This window comes from Embiotoca jacksoni, unplaced genomic scaffold (genome assembly GCF_022577435.1).
Source record: "Embiotoca jacksoni isolate LCO1_2020_lvr unplaced genomic scaffold, fEmbJac1.0.p SCAF_32, whole genome shotgun sequence".
NCBI classification, from domain to species: domain Eukaryota; kingdom Metazoa; phylum Chordata; class Actinopteri; family Embiotocidae; genus Embiotoca; species Embiotoca jacksoni.
Window position 1 is genome coordinate 3,078,995 of NW_027185384.1, and position 26,850 is coordinate 3,105,844.

Sequence of the window (26,850 nt, forward strand, 5' to 3'; positions counted from 1 at the left end):
AATGTAGTTCCACATAGAAATGTAGCTGTAAGGAACACGTTTTAGAGCTGACATGTGGAGGAAAGCATTTCAGACAGTGGAGACACTCCCCTAAAGCAAAAGACACTAACAAAAACCTCCAACATGATGGTCAAACCCCCCCCTCCCTCCCTCCCCCCCCCCTCCTCACCCCACCTCCTTCCTACAGCTGAACATGAGTATTTTAAAGACTCACAAGCAGGACATTCAAGAGACAGTCGTCATGGTAACAGAAGCAGCGAATTCATAAACGTGCATGACACTTGAGGGCAGCGAACATGATTGCACAACCCTAATCACTTCAACTGACACCGTTTTTGAGCACGTGGCTCTCGGAGGTAATTGTGTCTGACGGGAAGGTATTTCTGTGAAAATATCACAATATGTCAGGATGTTGCAGCACCCATTTAGAACTCATCATTACAAGGCCTTCTGTGAGCGCAGACAGGGAGCTGCAAAGGCTGTGGGACAACAGCGGCCTCTGGTGGCCATTTCGGAGAACCATCACTTTCTGTGTAATCCACGTTTTCGCTTTAAATTTCCAGGCCTTTTTTTTTTTTTTACTGAAGACAGGAATCGTCCGTTTACGTGTAAATGATATACTCAATGATGTCTGAATTTCCTTTAGCTGTTGTACTCTCAGGGAGTAAAACAAAAACAATATTTTACAGCTGCTTTCCTGCTTTGACAATTAAAATGTCTCTTGAGAAAAAAAGGCCCAATATACTTTAACTCCAATATTTATTAACAGCAGCAGCTGAGAGCTCCACAGGCAGAAAAAAAAAAACATAAATGTCACTCACCTCTAGTGGTGTTAAACCATGCAGTTACTTTCATGTACACAAGTTGTCTCTAAGATTTCTATCAAAACACAATAAATGTAAATCCACGTAAATCCAGTTTGCAACAGTATGCAGATTGCATTTTAAAACGATGGCCCGCTCCATCAAGTGTCCCAGTAAACCATACCAGTGAGCCAGCGTGTGCAATACGACGACCTTGTAAACTAGCTCACCTGAATTCAGTTCTGCTACAGCTGTGACATGGCGAAATGCCTGGTTTGAAAAAAAAAAGAAAAAAAAAGGCTTCTAGTCATAATCCATCTCTAAAACAGAGCTTTCTGGGATAAATTGCCACTTTTATTCCAAGAAGTAGTCCCAATGAGAACTGATGTCAGCATGTTCTGTGAAGGTAACCAGGGCTGAGCTTCAGGAATGATTCATTGCTGAGGAAATTTAAGCCATGCTCTTATGTATTTCAACATCAACGATTCAGTTTTCAAACGTGTCTACTTAATCCATGAACTGGCGCTGTCAGCTGTGCAGACATTCATCCTGCGGGTGGGGGTTCCCAGAGGGTCCACCCAACTTTGGATGTCCAGACTTTTCATCCACTGCCAGCATGACTTACATTTTTGAAATGGACTGTCATTAAATGAATTACATAAATTCACATCCCCATCAATATGAAATGTTTGGGAACCCCTTAAGTTATCCTCTAGTGCCACCATCAGGTCAGCCTCACAGAGCAATGAACATGTCTGCAGACTCGTCCTGTTTAAATGCAAGTTTTCAACGCCGTCATCAATCCACGAGAGTGATGACATTGTTTTGACTGACAAGGCTGTGTTCTCTTATCAGACAACTATTTATAGCTGAGGCCATTTGTGTTGCCTTAAAGTGACTCAGGATGAGGCCGAGTGCATTATGTGCAGAAGAATTTTGACAGCAATGAGAACAAAGAAACTTTTTTTTTTTTTTTTTTTTTTTGTAACGGAGATGTTTATTTAGACAACTGAATGCATGCCAGAAAGAACTGTGTTACAGCAGCAGTAACGTTCAGCTCTCTCACATTTCTAACTCGGAGGGAAAGACCAGAATCGGGGACATACCGAACTTTTGAGTGCCAGTACGGAACACTATCTGCTCTAATTTATTGCATCGACACACTACTCTTGTCCTGTTTTCAGGGGGCGGGGGACACAGGAGGTACCGTTGTTGAATCGGAGATTAAGGAGCTTGGATCCGAAAAGAGCTTTGGCCAGAATATCGTGAGTTGTTCATATCACTGTTTTGGCAAAAGGACAAAAGTAATTCACACCTTGCTTTAAGGGAAAATTACCTCTCACACAAAACACGTAAAAAGACGATTAAAAAAGATGCACTTACTGTAGGTAGCATTCACATGCAGTATAATGTGTCTTCTCCTCAGACTAGATTTAACATTTTCTCCACTATTTCTTACAGAGATTCACAGCTAATGTTTTTCAGTTTGGGGAATTATCTTACACATAATAGCTACTGGATGAAAAAAATGTTGGATGGATGTGGGGGGAAGGGGGGGGGAGGAAAACGCAATCAAATGATCTGGTATGAAAGGCAAAAAGAGACAAAATTGTGCTTATCGTTGGTGGGATCTCTGTCGAAAAATGTACTTAATGAACACAAAAACCCCTGCACTCGTGTTCCTGAACTTAAATTCAACCCTTACATCCTCGAAGAGGGGTTTCCTCAGCCCGTTGGTCCATCAAAGGTTTTTTTTGTTGCCATTGTTTCTCCAATGATGAGCCAAATATACCATAATATCAAAAATAAATGCAACCCTTTCACAAAACAATGAGCAATAAATAATAATCAAGTGGTGTTCTTGCACTGTATATGTACTGTATATACACAGAGAGTTAAGTTTGTTGTATATATGTACACAAAACAACAGGCAGTCTTTTTTCAGACTGGGTTTTTAGCATAACCTACAACTGGGATTTGTGCCCAAATTCTATAAATCCCAGAAAAAACAAAAACAAAAACAAAACAACAAAAAAAGCAACAACGTAATAAGTTACACAGAATCCTCGGGAGCAGAAGGGATAATGCACAATGAAGACTACTATGTTGCCTGCAGTTTCTGCCCCACCCCAAAAAAAACATAGAAGCACTGGTTTGGGAAAGGAAAGGAAATACAAAAGAAAAATTTAACATTTTTTTTTTTTTTTTTTTTTTTTTAGGTAGGGTGTAAAAAAAAGCCTCTAGAATTCCATAAAATAATTAGCTTATTAAAACATTGATTGACAACAACATGCACAATGCTTTCCCAGCTTCAGTTGGAAAGGGTTATGATGAAGCACTCTCTCTGCACAGTGGCATGACTCTGCAGTTTTTTCTTCCGCGTAATAATGCTTCCGAGAGCCACCGGTGCAAGCTGTGCGCACATCCGAGGTGAACTGCAACCCTTCTCCTTCGGGTGCTGTTGTTGTTCTGCTCGTCTCGACTCGAAAGACTCACTGAAAAGTTCCTTTCCTCTTCAAGCAGTCCTTCAAAGTAACAGTTTTTGAAATCTATTTCCATGTACACTTCACATGCTCAGGTCAGACAGGCCGCAGCAACTGCATAATTTCTGCTCCCCTAAAATGTCCACGAATCTATCGATGTCTCCACAACTGTCCTCTCAGCAAATTAAGTCCATTTTGCTTCCCAACAAACACCTCGCGAAACACTTTTGTCCCAGTTTTATTTTAGTAGCTTATGTACAGGAGGTTGAAGTGTCTGCCAGGCAGTATCCCAGGCAACCAGCCGTATCTTCACACATTTACAGTGTGCATTCCAGTTTTTCAGTCCTCTGATCGTCTTTGTCCTTTTCACAGGTTATGTGCATTCATGAGTGTGTCTTTGAAGCTTTGTCGTTGTTACATGTGTGCAGTTCATGTATTTCTACTTAAACAGGGTGTTTTTTATTTTTGTTCTGCTGTTATGGAGAGGTCACTGAAATTGGATAGACTACCTATAGAACGTGTTTGTGTGTGTATTTATGTGGATGTATGTTTTATTTTATTTTTTTGTGCTTGCGTGTGAGTAGATCTGGTTGAACGTGTGCGTCTCTGTGCTTTGTCTCAAACGCTACGTGGGGGTCTTTGGAGCTCATGGGTCCTCCTGTTGCGTCCCTTCTTATTTTCCTGCATCCGTCTCCACTTGGTTGCATGCTGGCTGCTCGCCCGAGATCCCCCCACAACCTGAGAACCGGCCGAGCCGCCCTGCCCCCTCTGGCCGCTTTGTGCCTTCTGGTTGTTCTTGGGCGCCTGGTTTGCCAACATACCCAGGTTTGGTTGACCTTTCTGGGTATTTTGGCTCTGTGTGGGCTCCTCCGCTGTCGGAGCGCCAGCCTGAGGCCATGGCCTACTCTGTGGTGGACTGGCTTGCTGTTTCTGAGCGTTGGGAGCTTTAGGCCGTAACGCAGTGTTAGAACCGCCGGTGCCGTCAGGTTTGCCCTGACTGTTGCCGTTGGGCGTCTTCACCTTCTTCTGTTTGCGCTCTTTCTTCCAAACTCTGTCGCAGAACTCCTCCACGCTGTTGAGGTCCGGGTGGTCCAGGAGAGACAGAAAGTCTCGGTACCACAGCCTGTGCTTGGCCAAGGGGCCCACGCCGCCTCCGGCGCCGGGAAGTGCAGGTAGGATGTCACCCAGTCTCTGGGCGGGGATGACCTGAAGGTTGAGGCGCAGCAGCGGCTGGATGAAGCCATGTTCAACAGCCTGGCAGTGGTAGACACCTGTGTCAGACTGAGACAGGCTGCGTATCAGCAGACCCTGGTCTGTACGGAGCACTCTGTCATCCAGCTTGATCTGAGAAAGACACAGAGAGAAGATAAAGAACAGAAGAGAAAGGTTTGCAGACAGGTGAATGGGAATATTCCACGAGTCTGGTCCACACTCTTTGAACTGACTAATTCTACAACTTCTATCTTAAAAGTACTCTGCTGAGTTTGTGACGTCTAGTAGCACCGTGGAGCATTTTTACACATCCACGTTGCCAGTTCTACACTATAACACTGATTGACAGTTGCCAACCATATCAGGCAAAGAAGCATAGCAAGGACCCACACGGGAAGTAAAGAAGAAGACAGCAGACCTGGATGAAAACAATGAACGATTCAAAACTGACTTTTAAAATATTCAGAGTTCAAAAGCAGAAGCAAATATTTTTTTTTAGACCTCACAGACACACAGCCCACAAATCTGAACCCAGCACTGCATGAATAACTGCAGCTCCATCAATCATCTGGGTTGTCAACACAACCCAGTGTATCTGGCTGAAAACACAAACGGTTGTTGAGTAAAAAAGTAAAACATGGCTCAAGTTAAGCAGCAACAGCAAAATCATCAAGCATTTGTGGTGACCAAGCAAACAGTCCACATTCCTCTTAGATTAATATGTAAGCTGGAAACTGTATTTCTGCTGGAGTGGCAATATCCTTTAAAAAAAAAAAAAAGATAAACTGCTGTGTTTTGCATCTGATTAGCCCTCACACTGCTGGATCTGTCACTGGACTTGTCTCGTGTTTCTGTTTCTCGTTGGTACCTGAAACAACACGGCATGAACACCCGGCTAGAAAAATACAGCCACAGAGCAAATTCTTGCAAAAGTAATCGGCTACATCCTCGGGTCAAAAGTGAATCTAAACAGCCACGCCCTCCCAGGTCTATGAGGTTAAAGATGAAGAGAGTCATATGTCAGAGCAGGAAAGGTTTGGCCCAAGGCAGAGAGATATTTTTTCTGCAGAAATCGAATTAAGTGAAATAGATAGTATGGTCTTAATTTGTGATTCACATAACAGTATTAATTACGATTGAAAAACCATTAAATAAGAGGGCAGCTGTACACCAGGGAACACGAAATGTACATGTTCCATTCATTTTCCATTTATTTCACAGTTTTTAAAATGTGACCTTAGACACACACACACACACACACACACACACACACACACACACACACACACACACACACACACACACAAATACACACACACACACAAACACACACACACACACACACACACACACACACACAAATACACACACACCTCATGCTTGCGATCATCGTTGGGCTTCTGCAGTTGCCAGTAGATGAGCGCTCTCTGAGATTTGGGGCTGCACTCCAGAAACATACTGCTGTTCTCCACACCGAACACACTCCGGTCCTCCACGGTGCTTCCTAAGCCATCCACGTCATCTAATAAAACACACACACACACACACACACACACACACACACACACACACACACACACACACACACACACACACACAGAGAGAGTAATTAGAAGTGTGTGGCACGGAGAGGAGGCAGACTGTATCGTGTCTGTGTGAAGTCTTTAAGGTACCATGATGCTGCAGGTCCGAGCACTGTGAGAGAGGATCTCCGTTTCTGATGTCTTGTCGTCGGGTTCTCCTGTGAAGAAAAACAAGTAACAGTGAATGGCAGTAGTGAAAACATACATGGATGCACAGACAATTAATGAAATTATTTAGCACGTTGTTTTCTCTGTACTTTTTAATTTCAACCACTAGGGGGCAATGTTACCCAATGCCCAAGAACATGGGCATTTATTCAACCTTTACTCCACTGTTAAATCACATGGATGAAAAAACACACGAAAGCCTGGCAGTCCTGTAAGAAACATAAACCTGCTGAGCAGTGAAACACCAGGCTTCGTTGGCTGCTGATGAGCCGTTATTACGAAACACACACAGTATTGTTTTGCCCTTGAAACGCCTTGTAAAAGCAGCGCCGCTCTTTGTCCTCTCCATATGAAAGTCCACGATGTCATTTGGCGTTTTACTGCGATGGTGAGGCATTTTCATAGTCTGGCTTTACTGACTAGCTGCGGATGTGTCCCCTGCTTCTAGTTGTCATAGTTTTAACAGGCGCCGTTACAAATCAAGAAGGGGTGAGCCAAAAATGAGGCAAGGGCTGGAAAGAAGGGAAAAGAGCAGGTAGAGTGAAAAAGTAGAGCCATTAAGGTTAAATTCAAAAATAAAATGAAATGAAATAGAGCGCATGTGTAAATTCTGCTCACAAATACGACCATTTAGTTTCCCCCTGCCAAACTTTTGTGTGTCAAAAATATTTGGACACTCGTTCCTCACGCATGTCCCTCCTCCGAACATTTCCTCGGCTAACATTCCTGCCTTTTTGGCCGTCTGAGCACATGCAGGGCCGGGTGTCTGGTTCTCGTTCTGAGAGGGAAAATATTTGCAGAGTTAGAGGAGAGCTGAGAGGAGCTGGTCCTGGCCTTAACCATGGGGTGTGCCACCTCCTCTGTAACCCTGCCAAGCTGGAGTATACCCACTGGCCTACTTCTGCTGGTGTGAGAAGTTCTGGATGAATGAGACGCATGGGTGTAGTGCTGTGTGTGTGTGTGTGTGTGTGTGTGTGTGTGTGTGTGTGTGAGGGCTCCAGTGGTCAGCTTAATCCTGCTGGATACAGCAGAGGGTAATTTGAGGGTGTGTATGTTCATACCTCTTGGCTGCAGGGTGAAGCGGTCAGACAGCTCCTGTTGGCTATAATTTAGTGTGTGTGTGTGTGTGTGTGTGTGTGTGTGTGTGTGTGTGTGTGTGTGTGTGTGTGTGTGTGTGTGTGTGTGTGTGTGTGTGTGTGTGTGTGCTTGTGTATGTATATTCACGTGTGTCTCTTTATGTGTGCATGTCTTGGCTGTAGCATAATTAAATCACAACTCCGAACAACTGTTACTGGCATGAGCGCTAACCCAGGTTGCTGGATTGAACTTCTTGGAATGTGAATTTGTGTGTTTAATGACCGTATTTTGTGCCTGTGTAACATCCAGATTACGTGCATGTTCAGATGTTTTGGCAAGTGCCGTGTATCATCATCTATATTTTGGATTCACTGCACTTGCCAATAGGCTAGTGGAGGTCTGAGGTTAGAGAAATAAGGCTGTATATCAGGATGCCCTTGAGCACAACATTTAAAACCAGTTGTTTTAAAGCCAACTGCTGGCGCAGAATGCAGGTGTACTGATAACTCCCAGGTGTGACTGCATGTGATGACATTAACACAAAGGCAGGATGTTGCTGGAAAGGAGCGTGCAGGCTCAGCAAACTCTCGGAGGATAAATAAAGGTTAAAGAGGAGTGCGTGGTGTGTGCAGGCTCCTACCTCTTGGCGGTAGGAAAGTATCTTGAGCACTCAGCACCGTCCCAGGCGCAGTAAGGGTCTCTGGCCAGGCAGCACTCGGCGCAAGCTTTCCCATACACCTCGCACCGATGCAAAGACATCTGTGATACACCCAGGGCTGAGCCAAGGTACAGCTGTTGCTGTGGGAGCCAAATAAACAGCACGGACGTAAAAATTAAATATTCCTGTGTGGCTCTTTTGGAATGGTTCTTGCGAAAAAAAAGAAGGCGATTGCGGGTTTAGTTCTCAGTAGGCACATTAGATATCTTTGTTTTTGGATAAATGTTTGATTAAAGGCCCAGAACTTCTCAATTGGACCCTGTAGCCTCGTCAACAACTTCTGGATTAATTACGATGTGTGAAAATATGTTTTTACCTGCTTTGTGGACAGCTCCATGGCAGTAATGGGAGTAGGCTCCTGTACAAAACAAACACAGATTGTTTAAAACCCATGGACATCATCATATTTTCATAGGGAGCAGCTTCATAAATTGCTGTTAACAGTCAATTTTCAATGTCATACCCTAAAGACAGTCATCTCCTCTAGCACAACCTCCTCGAGGTCGTGCCAGCTCTCTCTGGGGATTGTCACCACCTTCAGCACTGTTCCCATATCTGAAAGACAACAAACAGCCACATACATTAAGTGCATCATGAAATCATGTATACATATATATATATGTTTATTCATGGGTTACATATACATGAATTTTTAACCCGTGTTAAAATCTGGATGCATGCCTTGTTTATAGATTTTATTGTTTGGCCTTTTCCCTGCATAAATGCTACAAGTAAAAGGTTTGACGCTGGACTAGGATATATTCAGTGAAATATTCTTGAGTAATATTGTTTTATTTGCCAAATTTGTTGCCATATACCTAAGACTGATCTCAATAACGTGTCTAAAAGCGTTAAGGTGAACAAGCCTGGCATTAAAAACACATTTTAAAGCAACAAATAAATGGCTACGACGTCAGCGTAAAGTTGTATACCTGTGCCGATGAACATGACATCATACTGCCCGTCCTCTGCCTCCACTCTGTCCACCACCAGCTGGGAGAACTGGTAGTCCACGTCCGTCCGCACCATGATGGGATGTCCCCCTATCGGGTGCACTGGGTTGTACATGGCAGGGTGACCCCTGGCGAAAGTGATGACATCATCGGGGAGGTCCTTGGTGGAGTCAAAACCTCCAAATGTTTTGCTGGGGCACTGAGGTTGGAAAAAAAAAAAGCACAAATTGAAGAGTGAGAAGCAGTGTTTTGCATCTCCATGTTACTTTATTATACATTTACTGTATTTGTGCTTTCGTATAATAGGACTCACAGTGCCAGGGCGAGGGTACGGCACCCTCCCTTGAAAAGGCACCCACTGGTAGTTGGGTCCATCTCTGTGGGCGTAGGGGCCGAGGAAAACCCTCCGGATGTCTGCCATGTTGTACATACACACTGCCGAGCCTTTAAAGATGTTACTGTGGAGGGAAAGATAAAAAGAGTGTAAGGATGACGACAGGGAGAGAACAAGATGACAGAGAAAACAAGACAAGGATTAGGAGCTTGTGAAATGCTGAAGAAAGACAACAAAATGACCCTTCATCGCACAAAGACAGCAGGGAGCGAGGTTGTCATTACCTAAGTATAGGAATGACAGATTGGAACTTCTCTCTGATTGCTTCCAGCCTCTTGAGAACAGACAGGAATTTGGGCACATCACCAACTAAACAAGAGACCTGGTTCAGAGCATATTTGAAATCCCCTTTAATATTTTTGCAAGCGTTCGCTTGAGCCAGATGGGCGGATGTTGCTTTCGCTAGCCAGACAAGGTCCGAAGCAGCAAGGTCGATCAAACACACGAGAAGGAAAAACAAATGATGTGGATTTTCTTTCAACTTATGCTCTGTCCTGGGTCATCCAGAAGACAGCAATCTCAATGGTGACTCATTTAAGCGAAGAATTTTGGGATTTCCATGAAAATATTCAAAGATATATATTACATACAAGTTAATAAAATGTTCTTATGGAGATTGTGACTCAGTAATCTGGCTCTTTGCAGTCTGGTAACTTCTGACCAAGTAAAGAGATTTGTATCACAGTTTTATAGATTTGTAATTATTTGCTTTGCCAGGTTAGATGTTCTCAAGTTCATTCATTAACTTTCCAAGTGTCACTTTTTCAGATGGCAGATTTTCTTTTGGACGGCAAATGTGCCGCGCTCGCAGGAGCCAAAACGCGTCAATAAGATTCGAGATGTCCTTTGTCTTGCTGACTGCAATGGGAAGTTGTATCAGACTAATTAGGGATGTGGCTGGCATACACACAGCCGACAGTACTCACCAAAGCATGGAAGATGAATGGATTAGCATTTGAAAATGTTAATTACAGAGAAATTCAATTAACTCCCGGGGCAAAAAAAAAAAAAAAGACAGTCCAATACGTGTGCCTGAGAAGACGGCCGAACATGTGTTTGTGCAGATACACGCACAGAGAAAAGGAAAGAGGTGTACAAATTCACCCCTAGAAAAATGCACAAACACACACACGCACACATAGAGGCACAATCAAACATTGATCTGTCAGTAGCAGCTTCTTTGTGCCTCATTAAGCAGAGATATTAAAAGCTGGTCCCTCTGAATGTCTGCTCTATTCATCTCTGAAAACCGGCCACTTAGAAAACCAATTAAACCACTCTAATTCCTCAATGCCCCATAATTGAATTTTAAAGTGTATGTGTGTGTGTGTGTGTGTGTGTGTGTGTATACGTAGATTTACGCCCACCAGCGCGCACCAACCTCTTGGTCTGAATACATTCCAGAAAGCTGAGAAAAGCCATACGGGTCTGGTGATGCAAGGCGCCTGTCAGTATGCGTTAGCTCGCGCCACTGTTCTATTCAGCTCGTCTTATCATTAGCTGTGATTGATGGTGAAGTGTTTGTCCTCCTTTCAAAGCAGCCCAGAGACAGTACTGGACACAAAATACCTCCCCCCCTCCTCCTTCCCAAATGCAAATTCATCATCATGATAAGTGCCACCATCTGTGCCATTTCAACTCACTTATCTGCCTCGCCCCCGTGCCTTCACCTCTCCACATGCTTCAATAGAGCCACACCCGGCCTCTGAAATCCCCATTCATGTCTGGGGCGGTGGCCAGGGGAGAATCATGCGTTGCTGCAAAGTGAATATCATGTTTCTCTCGCTCCCTCCTGCTCCCATAATCTGATTTCCCTACAAGCCTGCCAAGGTTTCAATGAAAAAAAAACAGGGGGACAGGTAGGGAGGCATGGGGGAATGGGATAAAAGCAATCTCCAATCTGAGACGTGGGGGACGTCTGCCATCGGAAAGGAAAGCAACCGTAAGACACCTGTAAGTGGATTACGGGAGCGCTGTCTGGGAATTAGATGGCGGCACACTCGGTCGCATGCGTCCCGTCATGTCATTTAAAATGGCTCGGAAATTGCAGATAAAGGGACGGAATGAAAGATGTGAAAAGAACGAATGCGTGAAAGGAAATACGAAACGTGTGTGTTTTTCAAATATAGAGGAAATCGCTTGTCCAGAACGGTTGCCCGCTGAATATATATCAACTCCTTCCGATCTCCTAGCAACAAATCAACAAAACAAATATGATACTACGAGCATCTGTCAGGCTGTTTGAAAATTTGATGCACGGTTTGGAGGTCATCAGGAAAAGAATCTGCACAGGTTTGTACCTGGATGTTGTGAATACAGCGTAGATAACTGGATTCTTCGGGTCCTTGGAGCTCATGAGAAACACGTCCTCTGAAAATCAGAAACAGGAGAAGCTGAAGGAGAGGCTTTTCAAGAGCATTTTGACGAGATCTGTGAGGTTTCTTCATATGCAAATGGAGACTACACACTTACGTAGTTCATCGAAGTGCGTATCAATGCCATTCACCCCAGGGACTGAACACATTAGCCGGGCTTTGAGGAAAGTGGTCCACTTGTTTACAAGGCTCCTGTGACCTCCCATGTCATTCTGCAACAACATCAACACATCTCTGTAAGCTCTCAGCTCAGTATCTACTTACGACTGCAACAGAACCGTAGCTAATGATGTACATTTTTAAAATCAGTTTTTTTCATTGCTTAAAAGTGATATGGACTTTGTTTGGTTGCGTGTGTTGTTACCTTACACAGTTGTCCTATCCTGGCGATGGTTGCCTTTCCAGTGTGCTCTCCATCCATGGCGTTCTCTTTGAAGAACAGAAAGATCTTGTCGTCCTCAGGGTTGTCGCTCTCAGGGATCAAGTGCACGCCGATGAACCGGGGGTCTAAAGGGGAAAAAAAGAAAGTGTATAAAGTGGGAAAACTTTGTACACACTCGTACAAAGTCAGAAAATCACACCCACACACTCTCACAGATGTAATCTTACAATCCAACCTCTGTCCCAATTACAATCCTTTCAACCCTGTTTTACACCTCTAAAACCAATCCCCCATGATATTCTTCGGTCACGGCTCAGTAATAACAGCCATTCACTTTACGCCCTGGTGTTACAGTATCTGACTTTACCTCAAGTGAGCGCTCCAAATCCAAATCCCACATAACCCCTGTCTCTAGACCACATCCTCACAAACACACATGGCTCTGATTGTCCGGGGTAACATTTGAATAAATTCATCTTGACTTTAAGCGCGAGAGGAAATCAAAGTTAAACGAAAGGAGCCAGGGGCCGCGGGGGCCGTGGTGGCTGGAATATATCTTTTGATGTAAAGGGAGTATAGGGACTGAGGAAAAGTGGCCGCAGTCACTGAGGCGTCGTCACGCGTAAAATGAGCCTGAAAGCTCGAGGGTTAGCCGGAGAGAAACAAGCAGTGCCATGTTACACCTCCATGGCCGTTTAGGATATAGAGTAGCTGTGAAAAAGGAGAGTGTGGCCAAAGAGGGAAGCGGATTTATATGTGCTGTGAGGGTGCGAGACCTCTGGAATGAATCATGTGTGCCCCACACCGACTTCATTCTTCCATCGTGAATATGTGCCGTCAAATCTACACGTTCATAAATTCGTCCGGGCATGCATCACATAGAAAAACAGGCTGCTGCTGGTGTCGCCAACCGCTGAGGTCATACAATTCATTACATTTAAGTGCCGACAAAAGGCCACTTTATTCGAAGGAGGTTTAATCCAACATCCGTGCGAGTAAGAAGGCATGAAAAGAGATGTGTAAATAAAATCAAGACTACTACAGCCAAAACTACCGATTAACCCGAAATCCTTTTAGAATCGGCTGCTATTAAGGATTCATGCCCAAGTTCCTCTCTTGTTACATTTGAGTACCATGTAACCTTGTTGATAAAGGCTCAATAGAACATCCCCATCCCAGTAATCCATGCAATTACAATCCCCTCTTTGTGGGGAAGGCGTTGGATTTTGCCGAGGCGAATGGATTCAATCCCTGGAGTATTTGTTTGAACAAGGTGAAAGATCGATGGGGATTAACGCTGCAACAATGACTTCTCCCTTTTAAATCGCTCTTTATTAATATGTCACAGTAATCAGCGCTGCAGAGACCGCTGTTTGTGATTTTTGATGGCGCTGGGGGGAGGTGGGTGGTTGAGGGGAACTGCGAGGAATTTGACTCCGCTGCAGGAAAACAGCTGAGAGCGGATTAGTTCTGTGGGAAGAAGGGGGGAAAAAGGGGATGGCACAGCTCGAGTGAAAGGTTCAAAACTGACCTTTTGTGGCTCCCTAAGTCCTCCGCGGTGCCGAAAGATAGCCAGACAGACTGAACAGTCAATAACCCTCGCTGCACCGCTAATCTTACTAGCACAGGCAAATCCAGTGACTTTGTGAATGGGGCTCTTCATATCTGATGTCCACGCATGAATGGAAATGATTGGAGACTTGAGGCCTGTGAGAGAATTTAATGCTTCAAAGTCTGTTGAAAAGCTTTCCCATAATAATGGCCAATGACAGGAGTTCACCTCCAGCTTTTACTGAAAAGCTGTTGTGTATATATGCCTCAACTGTTCAATTCTACAGGAACAGTAAATTCTGCTGGAGTTTGTGAAGTTTTAAAATGTATGTTATCTAGTTTTTGCAGTCTGAACACTGTTAGCCAAGTTTGTGGATGCAAACAGCCTCTTGAAAACCCAGGAGAAGCGGCATTTGTGAGGTATCTACAGGATAATACAATACCACATTTCTGGGAGTACATACACAATACTTATTTTCATGAAGAAAAAGTAGATAACACTCAACATAGATTTTTTTTTTTTTTTCATGAGAATACATTTCTTGTGGGCTTTTTATTTTTTTACCATTCAGCCATCTTGAATCATGCTGCTCTGTTCTGATTGGATGATGGTCTCCCAGGGTACGGAAAATGGCAAAGTCCCTTCCCATGAAATCAGCAGAAGTGCCAGAGTACAGCTCTCCATCTGCCAGTGAGAAAAGCTTAGTTAGGAACAAATGACCAGGAGTAAATCTTGGAGGTGATGGAGGCAGAGATCAAACTCACCAAGCAGAAGCGAGGCCGAGAGCATTTTGGGGTCGTAGGGGCTTTTCCCGCGGCCGTTCTCGAAATGCGAGGCCAGTCGAAAGATGTTGTCCTGTGGTGGAAAGGGTCAGAGGTCAACATGAAATGAAAGCCACATTAAGCCTGGTTAAAGGTACATTTATAGCCTGCGTTTCAGGTTACAACCTATTCTCAGTATAGCACGCTAAATTTGGGCTGCGATGCGAAACAAAGTCAGCCGGACATGAGCAATGAGCAATGTTTTTTTTACACTGCTGACTCGTTCTGCTCTGGTTTGAGCTCAGCATTAGGCTCTGCAATAAAAAAATAAATAATGGGGTAATAATGTAGGCTAATGCAGTAACAGTAGACATTAGTCTTTGGATAAATTAAAAGTCACAAAAGAGAGACCCAGCTTACTCACTTTTCTTTAAATCAGTTACTGACAACACTGGTTTAAACTGAAGTGAACACATGCAGGGTCTTCAATACTAAAAACAGCATGGTGCAAGCACCCACTCCCCACCCCATTGTTGGGGCGTGCAGAAGCCACGCTGCTACATTGATTAGCCTGTAGACCTTTATCAAGATGACTGATTAAACTTTTACATAGGAGAGAGGTTGTTTAATATCCGACAGCTGATATTGAACAGTGTAGTTTTTTTTCCACTTTGTCTTCACACAAAAGAAAACACTGATGAGAACATAATCAATGAGAGGAATGAACACTGCTGTATCTCACTATTTAAAATGTGTGTGTGTGTGTGTGTGTGTGGGTGGTGTTGGCATAGACTCAATGCAGCCATCGCATTTCTTTATTCACTGTTATCACATTTAATGACTTCTTATCAACTGCTCAATTGAGATCTAAATGACCTTTTGCATATATACAACTGATTAAAAACCCACATCACATTTGGTTACATTAAAGCACCAAACGTATTACCTCTGCCCGCTTTCCCATTTCCAGATAATCACAGATGGGGTGGAAGGCTCCTGTGCCACAGATGTACAGATGGGTCTGGTTGTACGGTTGAAGGACCCGGATGAAGTTCGAACACTCTTTCTAAAAAAAAAAAAAGAAAAAAAGGAAAGAAAGAAAGAAAAAATATAAGACAAAGAAGGTCAACTCCCAACTTCTAGCTAATTGTATACAATGAGACATGCATCTGGCAAAGAGATTTTAATACATTTTGTGAACGTGAGATGTGTCTTTGTTTATGTTGAAATCTTACCAGTGTAGCATATTATATAGTCTTTCAAAGCATGTGAAACTTTTGGGGATTGTTATGAAAGAGCTTGCATATGTTAGCCGTGATCTCACACTGCCAAAATATTCCCACATATCATAAAGTTTAAATTCAGTTTTATCCATTTTGAAAATAAAGATGACATTTTTAATACAGAGAAACTTTGATGTGATTCAACTGAAAATAGAGACTAACAGAAAGCAGAGGATAATAGAGGTTAGACAAAGGCTTTGTTGGAATTCCATTTTAAGCAGGGACTTTCCAGTTGGTTCTGAAATTAAGTTTCCCTCAAGGAAATCCCACCTGTAAATCAAATCAAGCAAATCGACCACAGATCTTTAATGACCCACATGTTTTGAGTTTATGGAGGGTATTTGGGTTGGCTCTCCAGTACATGCTGATAGTCCCAGTGGTGTGAGACTGTTTATCAGAGTGCTAATCAACAGGATTGGTTAATGCAGGAGGGTTATTAGCAGCCTCGAGGAGTTGATTTGGGCACGTGTTTAAGAGATTAGGCTGGGGGTTTGCCTAATTATAAATACATGCTGGATATCCACCTAACAAATAAGTACACATTTGTTAGGGGATTTGGAAACCCAGCGCACATCACATCACATGACATGCCGACGGCCTAATTATCCGTCTCTCTCCCTGCCTTCACCACGTCTATCTGCTCACTCCTCTGAAGCTCACAGACGTTTTACTCTGATGAGCCGATGATGTCCCTCGTATGAGACATAAATGGAAACAGGGCTGCAGGTTGGAGTGATGACATTTTCCAGTGCAACTTCACAATTAACTCCGGGTTCACACTCTGCAAATCTTTTCCAGAAAAACTGAACCTGCTTTTGTTATTCAAAAAAGCAGAAACTGTTGTTTGACTCCTCCTCCTCCTCCTCTACAGTGAAGTTTGAAATCTTGGCAAATATTCTGATTTAGTTTCTTCCAGCGAGTTCGACGTGAAACTGGACACTGATCACACATCTGTGCGTTCAACATGAAACTGAAGCTAACAGCTGGTAAGCTTAGCTGGCCTGTTAGCTCACCTGTTCTCCGCTTTCAGTTTACAAAATGTGCCTACCAGTGTATTTTGTTTCATCTGTACAAAGAAAAGTGTTGATATGATAATATGTGGTTCGATGGGAGGATACGCGACGGATTATGTTTTGGCTGGATGCAGTGACTTCCTGAGACCTTGTTGTCCCTGCAAGAAGGCCAGGCAACCGGTGGAGACCCAGGAAGCCGCTGCGCCCCAAAAATATTTCATTTCTTTTGTACGATTAAGCAAACAAGACATAACATTTTGATTAGTGAGCAGTAGCGGTGTGGGCAGGAAGAGTCTGTTACCTTTGGAAAGATCTTATCCCCGTTTCTGGTCTTTGTACTAAGCTAACTGGCTGCTGTTGGTACCTTCACATTGCCAATACAGACATGAGTGTGGTTGATTTAACTTTCAAAATATTCTTTCAATTTGAAATATAAAATCTTTGTTATAGCAGGCTAACAGGCTGGGTTTACTTCTCTGTATCTGACACCTTTAAACCAGCATGTTATCATTAACCCACTCTACTCACAAAGTTTGCACACGTCAGCTGCAGAACTACGGATAAATTCACAGACTTGCATGATGTCTTGTGGCTGACCTCGACCCTGCCCGTCTCTGTGTCTATGTGACTGGATAACTTAATGACTTTACCCTCTGTGTTTCCTACTGATGAACAGCAGGAGCAAACGTCCCCCCTGACATCACTCTTATTATGTACATTTCGTCAACTCCTTCCATTAAACTCCAGGGTCAGCTCTGTTTAAGACTTTACATGGCTGTCTTAGGTCGACTCATTAGCTATGTGGTAGGTGGGTTGCACCCAAACACTGACAGACGTTCAGTATGGTCACTCAGACGTGCGGGCCCCGTCTGGCCGTCAGGTGAAAAATGGTTCCTATGGTCACAAACCATGTCATTATGTGAAAACCACAATACCCACAGAGGATAAATGAGTCATTATTGGATCAAATTAATGACTCCCTTTGGACTGGGTATTACTGATGACTTTCCATGGGAGGAATGAGTGGACAGATTTGTACATATTCGGATGAGTTGAGTGAATTTTGAGATAATGCTGAGGTCTTTAACTGAATATGGAAGAAGCACTGGAAACATAGGATAACTTTGGACTGTTATTTCTACTTTAAGGTCTGTAATAGCTGGACAGCTAATCGGAAATGACATCAGGCTGTTCTACAAAATTGTAAAATCCACACTCCAGTATCTGAACCCTTTGCTCACTGAATGAAATGCAACAACCTGGGCTGTGTTACACAGCCCTGCTTGGGATAGTGATGCAGCCGTCAGGCATTTAGAGGGGATGTGGGCAGCTGTTACATTTGCTCTCCGGCTGTAAATTGTGGTTTGGAGAAATGCATCATTTTGGGAGCTCTGAATGCTTTAGTAATGTCCTAATCAAGGCCTCCTCATGCAGTACCCAGTCTCTGCTCTCACCGCCTCATTTTCAAGGATAAACATTTTCACAGCACGCAAATACCTCATCATTGTGTTTTGTGAAATTTTCGGTTGCCAAAGAACACTCTTCCCACTGCACAGGGAGTGAAGGTGTAGTGTTGCTTATGCGGTTATGACTTTGTGTCCACGTTAAAAAAAAACAAAAAAAACTGGTGGTGAGTTTGAACCCGGTGGAACCTCTGAGATTTAAAAGGACTATGCAATTCAGGATAATCCTCGAACTCTGCAGCCCTGCACTCGAGACTCGTTCAGCCATGAAATTAAGATCAGATACAACACAGAGAGGACCTTTTCCAAATAGCAACACACAGATAACATACACTAACACCGGTGTGCACACAAACAAAGTCGGTGGCATATAGTGTGTGTTCAGCAAACTAGTGCAGAATTGGACATGTGAGCTAACACACAGCGCCAGATAACGGGAACTCAAACAATACACTCCCACATAAAAATGCCCACATGCGCATACTCTGAGGCGCATAAACAAGCATACTCCTAAAATGAAACTGTACAACATAGAAGCAAATAACCTCTGCGTCATTGTCCTTGTGCCCCTGACACAATGTGTACATCTTACTGTGACCACACATCTGCTGTGGTGTGTGTTTCTGTGTGTTTAGTTGTAGGATTCATTGGGGGACGGCCTACAGAGAGTACAGTGTGCCAGAGGTGAGATGGAACAGAGCTACTGTACTTTTGTCTGAGCTAATCTCCTTCCTCTTCACATTATTCCAATACTACGTTGGTTTTGGGACATTTAATGTGGTCCGGTAACTCAAACAAGAATCACTGACAAATTTGAAGAAAGGACAGGAATAGAATTTGGGTAATAAAAAAAGCAAACATTACATGGAAGAGCTCTTATCATGATGCCATTACAAATGTGGACTTACCCCGAGGTCTTTCCCTGCCCACTTGCATTCATCCCTCTTAGAGGGGGTGGCGGGCCATGCAATCTGTTCAAATGAGAAAAAAGACAAAGTCACATGAGGCTGGAGGTGGAGAGGAAGAATTACATGTTGTTTCATGAAACAGAAAACCGGAAGGCAGTGAGTCAAAACAGTGAATCAGAGGAAAACAACATTTGTGCAATTCCAGGAGAATGACTTTGGATTTGTCACGTGTTATTTTTTATTAATATTCTTTATTTTCATGCATATCCTTGGCCTTACCATCAATAAACTGTTTTGAGTAAAATGATCAGTATATAATACTAAATATATAAAAGGGATGGTCTCTTAAATGCTTTATGGGTGAAGGATTTACATCACAGCTCAATGAAAATGAGAAATGAGAAAATATAGTGTGTTTATGTAAAATTAAACAAAATATGTTGGAAAATATACAATTACTGTCCCCTATATTGCATTTGCTGTGTCAATTAAGACATGTCATTCAGTCTAAACAGGGGTTCTGGTTCAAATTACTGCATTTAAAAAGTTTGAATCCTTTTGTACGGTTGAAGACCTCAGCATAAGGTTGTACTTTCCACATCAAGAGAAACCGGAGTTTCGCTACTTTGTTTTGGAAGAGCTAGGTCTCACTGTCATCCATCTGTGGCCCCTCGTGTCACATGAATTACAAACACACATGGAGCACATGAGTGCATGTGTGAGCTGTAATAATTCAGGGAACGATTATATACTCAAAAGCTGGGTGCAATAGAGCGCTGCTTTTTGCTGCTGGCCATGCAGATGTCAATAGACAATGTAAATGTATGCACATGCATGTCCTCGCATTATTATGTCCATACAATACACACAGTTACACAGAAATTCCTCATTCTATTCCTAGACTTTATCTCCTTTCGAGATCAGCTGAGTTTTCCTCTCATGGGAGTCTACTTTGCACATTTCAGGGTAATTACACTAGATTTGCTTAATCACTGCTTTTTGGCCTTTATCTTATAATGATGCAAAGATTAGAACAAAAGAGCAAAAAGGAAAGAAAAAGTGCACATCCGAGCCAAGGGCAAAAGAATTCGGAGACACACTCTCCCTCTCTGAATTGACTATGTATTTTTCAGCACTTTCATTTTCCTGTTCGGCTCTCTGCAGCCTGCAGGCAAGTCTGTGTCAGTCTTGTGTGTCCATGATAGCAGCCTGAATCAGATAAAAAGACTGTTAACCTAGTCCAGGTGGAGTAATGGAATTATTGACAGCCCTGTCTGGACCCAGACAGACAGTGGGAGGGATGAAGGGAGGGGAGAAAGAGATGGAGTAATGGACTCCAGAGGAGAGGAGAGAAATTGTTTCTAAACATGTAAGAGCCCTAACTTTTTTAGTATGTTGTTTCCATGCCTGAATGGGTCACGCCCATCTCCATTCAAACCTTCTAGCACTAAACATTGAAGGGCGGGAAGTTTGCCACATCCCAGTACTTTTGAATGGTGAATTTTATTAGGGGGACTGAATAGGAAGTTAGAACCAAATGTCAGCTTTCCAAATGCTCATATTTTTGCTGACAAAAGGGCTGAAAGTTTTGACCAATCATCCATCTTGGAACCCACATACACCATATCAAGTGCTGACTCTGCAGAACCTTTGGGGTGCTTCTTTTTTGAGCTTCTTATGGATGTAGAACAAGGTCAGCTTTTTACAGCAAGCTCTATTATACACACGCACACATATACTATGTAAATTTTACACAAATAAGCCCATAAGATGTTTTTATTTGTGGTTTTAAAAAATTGGGAGGGCTCGTTACCCCATTCAGTTGATTTAGGGGGTGGCCATTTGGAAACCATTCCACCACTTGAGGTACCATTTGGGAACTGTTCTGCCAACCAGGGTGTCATTTGGGAACATTTCTACCACTAAGGTTGACAAATTGGAACTTTTCTATACTATTCTTGCTATTCATGATGTGTTGAGGGAACATTTCTGCCACTTCAGGTACTAATTTGGGAGCTTTTCTGCCAGTCAAATAAATTATCATGCATCTGAGTTTTACCTGTTTGTGCTCTCTGTTGATATTGACGAGGTCAAAAGAGAAGACGTGGTCCTCAGCTCCGACCAGTAGTCTCCCTCGCTCCTCATCCAATAGGAAAGTGTCGTAGCTCGAGCTGTTGGCCAAGCCATTGAAGGTCATGAGGTTACTGGACTCTAACATCTCTGGAAGAGAAGAAGAAGAAAATGGTGTTGAGGCTTAGATGTATGGATATGGATAAATAAAAAAAAGACTAAAAAACAGATGAATAAAAATATTCAAATGAGAAAACAACCCCCACATTTCTGCAGTACAAAACACCTTTTCACTTAAAAAAAAAAAAAAAGCACGGACTAATCACACACCATTTCGATTAAATACCGTATGAATTATTCATAACTAAAATATCAGTGACCAGTCAAGACATGTTTTGCTTTTTTCATTATAGCCATGTGTTAATAGCTAGAAGAACAGTTCTAAGTGTTGCCCCAATCATGATGCCCTTTTGTATGAAATTACAATAAAGGAAATTTCATGTTTCCTTAATTGTGTTTTCACTCAAACATTTACAAACAATCACACACACATATACATATGGACACATGTCAGTCAAATATAGCGTGACGCATTTTAAGTGAACACAGCATGTCCCAATCACGGACACAGTTCAGACTGTTCAGCCGTGTGATTGGCTGAATAATTCATATGGAGTCAGGGCCAGGGGACACACTCGGGTGTAAGTAAGTATGCGCAAGGGTGTGCATGTATCTGTAAATGGGTTATAATGCAAATCAACATGAATGAGTTTGTGACTGCACATGTACCTCTTCACAGAGTTCCACTCCGGTGTACAAAGTCCTTGAGTATAAACTGTGGCGAGCTGACACGAGACTTCATGTATAGTCTAGCCAGACTGCTCGCAGTCAGTTAAAGTTTAATCACCAAAGATGAGTTCCATCAACTCTGAAGGTTCAACAATCACAAGACCATCAGCATTATATTAACAAGGAAGAACACTCCCCTCCTAAAAGCAAGTTAACACAGGATTATATGTCCTATAAATGCTAATGTGAACAGCTTTTGTGTCAGTGAACCTTGTACTTTGCTGTAGCACAAAGAAGACAAAATGGATAATTTTGGTATTGGTTGCTACAACTGTGCAAAGCCATACAGCAGGTTCTTAGAGTAAAGCTTTGATTTTCAGGGTAAACGGTAAAGAATCCAGAATAATCCTCAGTCAGTCTCCAGAACATGTTCTGCAAAACTCTACAAATGTATAAATCAAATGCAAAAAATACCAAACATTCTCTATTTACAGCTTTTAAAATGTGAGTATTTGCTGTATTTCTATGTCTCATATCATTGTATATTTTAAATCCTTGGGTTTTGAACTGTTTGTTGGACAAAACAAACAAAAAGTAATACTTTTTGCAGCCCTATGTGAAAGTGTTTAAATATCAGCAACATACTGTGTGTAAAGACTATTTACTTAATACATTTCCTTCTCTTCACAACATCTAATTACTAGATATTTCTGTTATATAGGATGCATGATGCCCAAATGCCAATTATAAGGCAATGCAATCTAATTGAAGCTCTCACCACAAAAAAATATGCTGCACATCAATCAAAATATTTGCTCAGCTCTGCAGGCTGGTCTAAAATATTATAATTACAATAACAGCATTAACATTTGACTTACAACTAAATAAATTGTAATTCAATTAATCTATTAACCATTGGCCTGTTGCTGAATACACAACACATGCTGTGTGTGTGTGTGTGCACCACAGGTAAAGTCTTCTGATACGTCAGCCTCAGATCAGAACGCTCCATCCATCATCGTCAGTGACACCACAGCACAAAAGGACACACACAGGGACACAATATAGAAACCAGCACAAGCGTACGCACACAAGCATGTGTGTGCATACACATACACACACACACACACACACACACACACGTGTGCAGTCAGTCCAGTGCATTGTGATCTCCCTGCTCTCCCCACAAAGCTCTGATTGACGGGCTGCTATAGGAGCCATCTGCGCCCACTCACAGTGTGTAAGATCTGGACATCTGTGTCTACATAAGAGAAAGGATTGAAGGAGATGGAGGAAGTGGTGTGTCAACCATCGCCGGGTATCGAGTACGAGTGGGGTGGATGAGGGCTGCGAGAGGGAGTGGTCATCACCTAATAAAGACGGTTGCAGCTCATCTGCGTCAGTCGGATTTGGGTTTGAGGAAAGGTTTAAGGCTACGGAAATAGAGTGGGCGGGTGTGGGCATGAATGGATGTCTGTGGATGCGAGTTTGTGAGAATTTGTACTTTACCACAGATGGGTTGAGCGTATGTGTGTAGGTATCTTTTCTACACTCCATGCACACCAACATCCTGGTATTCATATTTATTCACACACAAGTATACAATGCTCGAATTACAATGACAAGTAATTTAATATTTAAGTTAGGAGTTGTCTTCAGAGTTGTTTTATTGTCATGTGGCAGCCAATCAGATACCTCCGTGTTCTCAGTTTACCAATAAGACACGACATAGCTGTGTCAGGAAATGAGTTTGAGAAGGGAAGTAAGGAAATGCAATTTCAAGTCAACAGAAAGCTGGAGGAGGTCTTCTTGCGTTTCAGCAATAAAGTAACACAAAAAAAAGCAACGGACGTGGCAAAGAACCAAACTAGGTATAAAAATGGGAATTAAATGAAAACATAAATAGTTTTGGGGTAATAAATTATTAGGAAAAAATAAAAAGGGAAGAAAAGAATGTCAGATATTAAGGACAATCAAACGAACAAACCAGAAGACAAACAGCAGTATCCTCTGTCTGTTTCCACTTTCCTGAACTTCTATTCGCTGCCATTTTGGCTTGATATGTGGCGACCCCTATCACTTGAAACTGAGCCGAGCCCGGGAGCAGGGACTGAGGTCCAAAATGTCAGCATCTGAGGTCCATCATGTTGGTTTCCCCCAGATGGGCCGCAGTAAAAAAACAGACACGCACATTTCAACACGTGGTGATCTCTGACAAAGACAAGGTGGTCTGTGCAAACACACACACACACACACACACACACACACACACACACACACACATATTTTATCTGGGCCGGGATCTACTGTGGTTTGGAAAATCGGAGGAACTGGGCGTGAGCACCTAAGGACCTCCAACCTAAACACAGACACGCTCATTTGAAAATGGGAGCAAGACAAGAAGATGGAGAGCCCACAAGCTCAGCTCATACAAAATATAGTAACCAAGCAGAGGACACGAATACACACACTCGCCGAACATATACGTGGAACACAAACAAAGGAAAGCAGGTTCAACGTGAATTCACTGTACTCTGTTTTTATGCAAACCCCATACCACAACATGAAACTCACATGCATATATTAATATTGACCTAAATGTATGCACCACATTTCACAGTTCTCCCTGAACACACACACACACACACACACACACACACACACACACACACAGACACACAGACACACAAGTCTTCCCAGTCTAAATTGTAATCCAATCAGAATTTCTGCTTATGCAGCATGAACTAGTGGAACAGTGAGCGCACTCAGCAGCTTCCACCTCTAACACACTCCCTGGCCCCAGACCACCTAACATACATGAACACACACTTTTGTGACACACACGCACGCAACTCCTCTCCTGTCTGTGTGTCCATACAAATGCCACGTGCCCCCTTCGCCACACACAGTGTGCTTACACTAGCCTTTGAACACACAGAGACATTTAAACACATCTACTTGTGTGTGCATTCCACTCACTTCACACACACACACACACACACACACGGTTCGGTCTCTGCTACCCACTTTCTCTTGTTACACACATCCTCTGTCTGCTCTCTTTCACTCGCACATTCTGTATTTCAACATGCAGGCACAATGGCCGATGCAAAAAGCTACAGAGATGCATGCAAACTCATGTCACGCACGTGCAAACACACACATATGCAAATATGAATACACACCTGAGTGTGCATGCAAGAATCTGTGCAATTAGTGTTTTGGTTCAATTTGTAGTTTGCTGTTAACATCAGACTGAATAATGGAAGCTAACTTTTGCGTCATCTCATCTACATATTTACACACGTGCTAGATTGTGGTTATGCGTCTTTGTTTTCATATTCCCTCCATGCACGCGCCGCTGTACATTCAAGGACACAGCTTGAAACTGGTAAATACAACCAATTCATTCAAATAAATTACCATTTGCTGCTCCGTCATACTCCATTATGGAAAATAACCTGGCTCTTGTCTTAAAAAGCTCGTGGAGAAGAAAAAAAAAAAAGCTACATTCAAAATTCAAGAGCAATTGTCTATGGAGTACTCTTCACTCCCCCATCCTCCAAACAGGCAGGCGTTTTGGACGCCTACATGCCACGCAATAGCGGAATAATGAAACGGCATGAAAGAAAGGCGACGGGGCATTAAATTATGTTTATCTGAATGCGTGTCCGTGCGGCTGCGTGAATGTGTGTTTGAGTGACGTGAAACATAAAAGCCCGACAGCGGAAAACACTTGACTGAGATGCAACAGATGGATAATATTCCATTAAAAATAATGCAGCCCTTTTCAAGTGTTTTTCTTGTTCATATATACCGTGGATGACGAACAAGCAGGGGAGTTTTCAAACACACACAAAAAAAGGTCTCTGAATGGCAGGTTTTACTTGTTCATTTCCTGTTTGTCGAGACTGCTTTCTTTTTCTTCTGCAGTTGGCAGAAAGTGCGCGACTTAGACCCAATAGGTGCTGTTCCCGTGGTTTACAAGAGAGTCTGTGTGTTACTAAAAATCGACTCCACTGACATGCAGGGGGAAAAAAAAAAAACTCAGCTGAAAAGAAAATGGTAGCTTAAAAGGAACAGATGCAGAGAATTGCACATGTTTATCTTTTAAATACAAGGCTGGCTTTAGAAAAGTAAAGGCACACAGAACTATAATATCTCCAGTGGTTTGGTTTGGCACGTCAGTCTCCCGAACGCGTTCTTTTTTTCTCCGTGTGTGGTACAGTGTACGTTTACTGCTTTCATGATAGCCTCGGCCACAAAACACAGGTGTTAGAAGAAAAAAAAAGAAAAAAAAAGGACGAGACAGCCAGCACCATGGAAATTTGCTGAGAGCTTTGCTTAACAAAGTGTTCAAATATTATCCTAAGCTCAAGGATATCCACACATGCCTCAAAAGTTCACCGCCCCTCTCTCTCTCTCTCTCTCTCTCTCTCTGCTTCTCCCTCCTTTTCCTTCGCTCTTTCTAAGCACAGTAGCAGGTGTGGGTTGGTTTCCATGGTGACCGTCTGTATAACACAACCTGGGCCTTTGGGTTTCTTGTTCAGGTGCAATTGCGTGACAGCTCGGACGGAAAATGTCTAACCTTACGCTCGGTGCCATGAACTCTACAATTAAGATCTTATTATTCCACTCAAAAGAACAAAGACTGCGCGATTGAATCAAGTGATGACTGTTTGTTTTTTTTGTTTTTTACTACAAATGCACTAAATATGCCACAAATTTGCTGTTGAAGCCATAATGATTTTACTTTGCAGAAAAAAAGGGAGGTTTTTTTGGGGGGGGATTCAATATTTTTTTCTACACAGTTTCAGCTGAAATTGAAACTTAATTTTAGCTTTTTTAACCAAAGTGATTCAT

The 26,850-nt window shown here is 42.7% G+C and overlaps 1 protein-coding gene across 1 annotated transcript in view; it reads right to left on the reverse strand.

Annotated features, from left to right (window-relative positions):
- Positions 1-742: 742 nt before the first annotated feature.
- sema3aa (sema domain, immunoglobulin domain (Ig), short basic domain, secreted, (semaphorin) 3Aa) overlaps positions 743-26,850 on the reverse strand; it is a 33,757-nt gene continuing 7,649 nt past the window's right edge. The window contains exons 2-17 of the mRNA XM_069164796.1: positions 21,188-21,348; positions 19,129-19,191; positions 15,408-15,527; positions 14,465-14,555; positions 14,265-14,384; positions 12,131-12,273; positions 11,864-11,978; positions 11,692-11,761; positions 9,311-9,455; positions 8,977-9,196; positions 8,508-8,599; positions 8,361-8,402; positions 7,967-8,124; positions 6,172-6,239; positions 5,872-6,020; positions 743-4,630 (exon numbers count right to left, since the gene is read on the reverse strand). Of these exons, the coding sequence (XP_069020897.1) occupies positions 3,905-4,630; positions 5,872-6,020; positions 6,172-6,239; positions 7,967-8,124; positions 8,361-8,402; positions 8,508-8,599; positions 8,977-9,196; positions 9,311-9,455; positions 11,692-11,761; positions 11,864-11,978; positions 12,131-12,273; positions 14,265-14,384; positions 14,465-14,555; positions 15,408-15,527; positions 19,129-19,191; positions 21,188-21,348 (2,483 nt within the window). The 3' untranslated portion in view covers positions 743-3,904. The remainder of the gene's footprint in view (positions 4,631-5,871; positions 6,021-6,171; positions 6,240-7,966; positions 8,125-8,360; positions 8,403-8,507; positions 8,600-8,976; positions 9,197-9,310; positions 9,456-11,691; positions 11,762-11,863; positions 11,979-12,130; positions 12,274-14,264; positions 14,385-14,464; positions 14,556-15,407; positions 15,528-19,128; positions 19,192-21,187; positions 21,349-26,850) is intronic.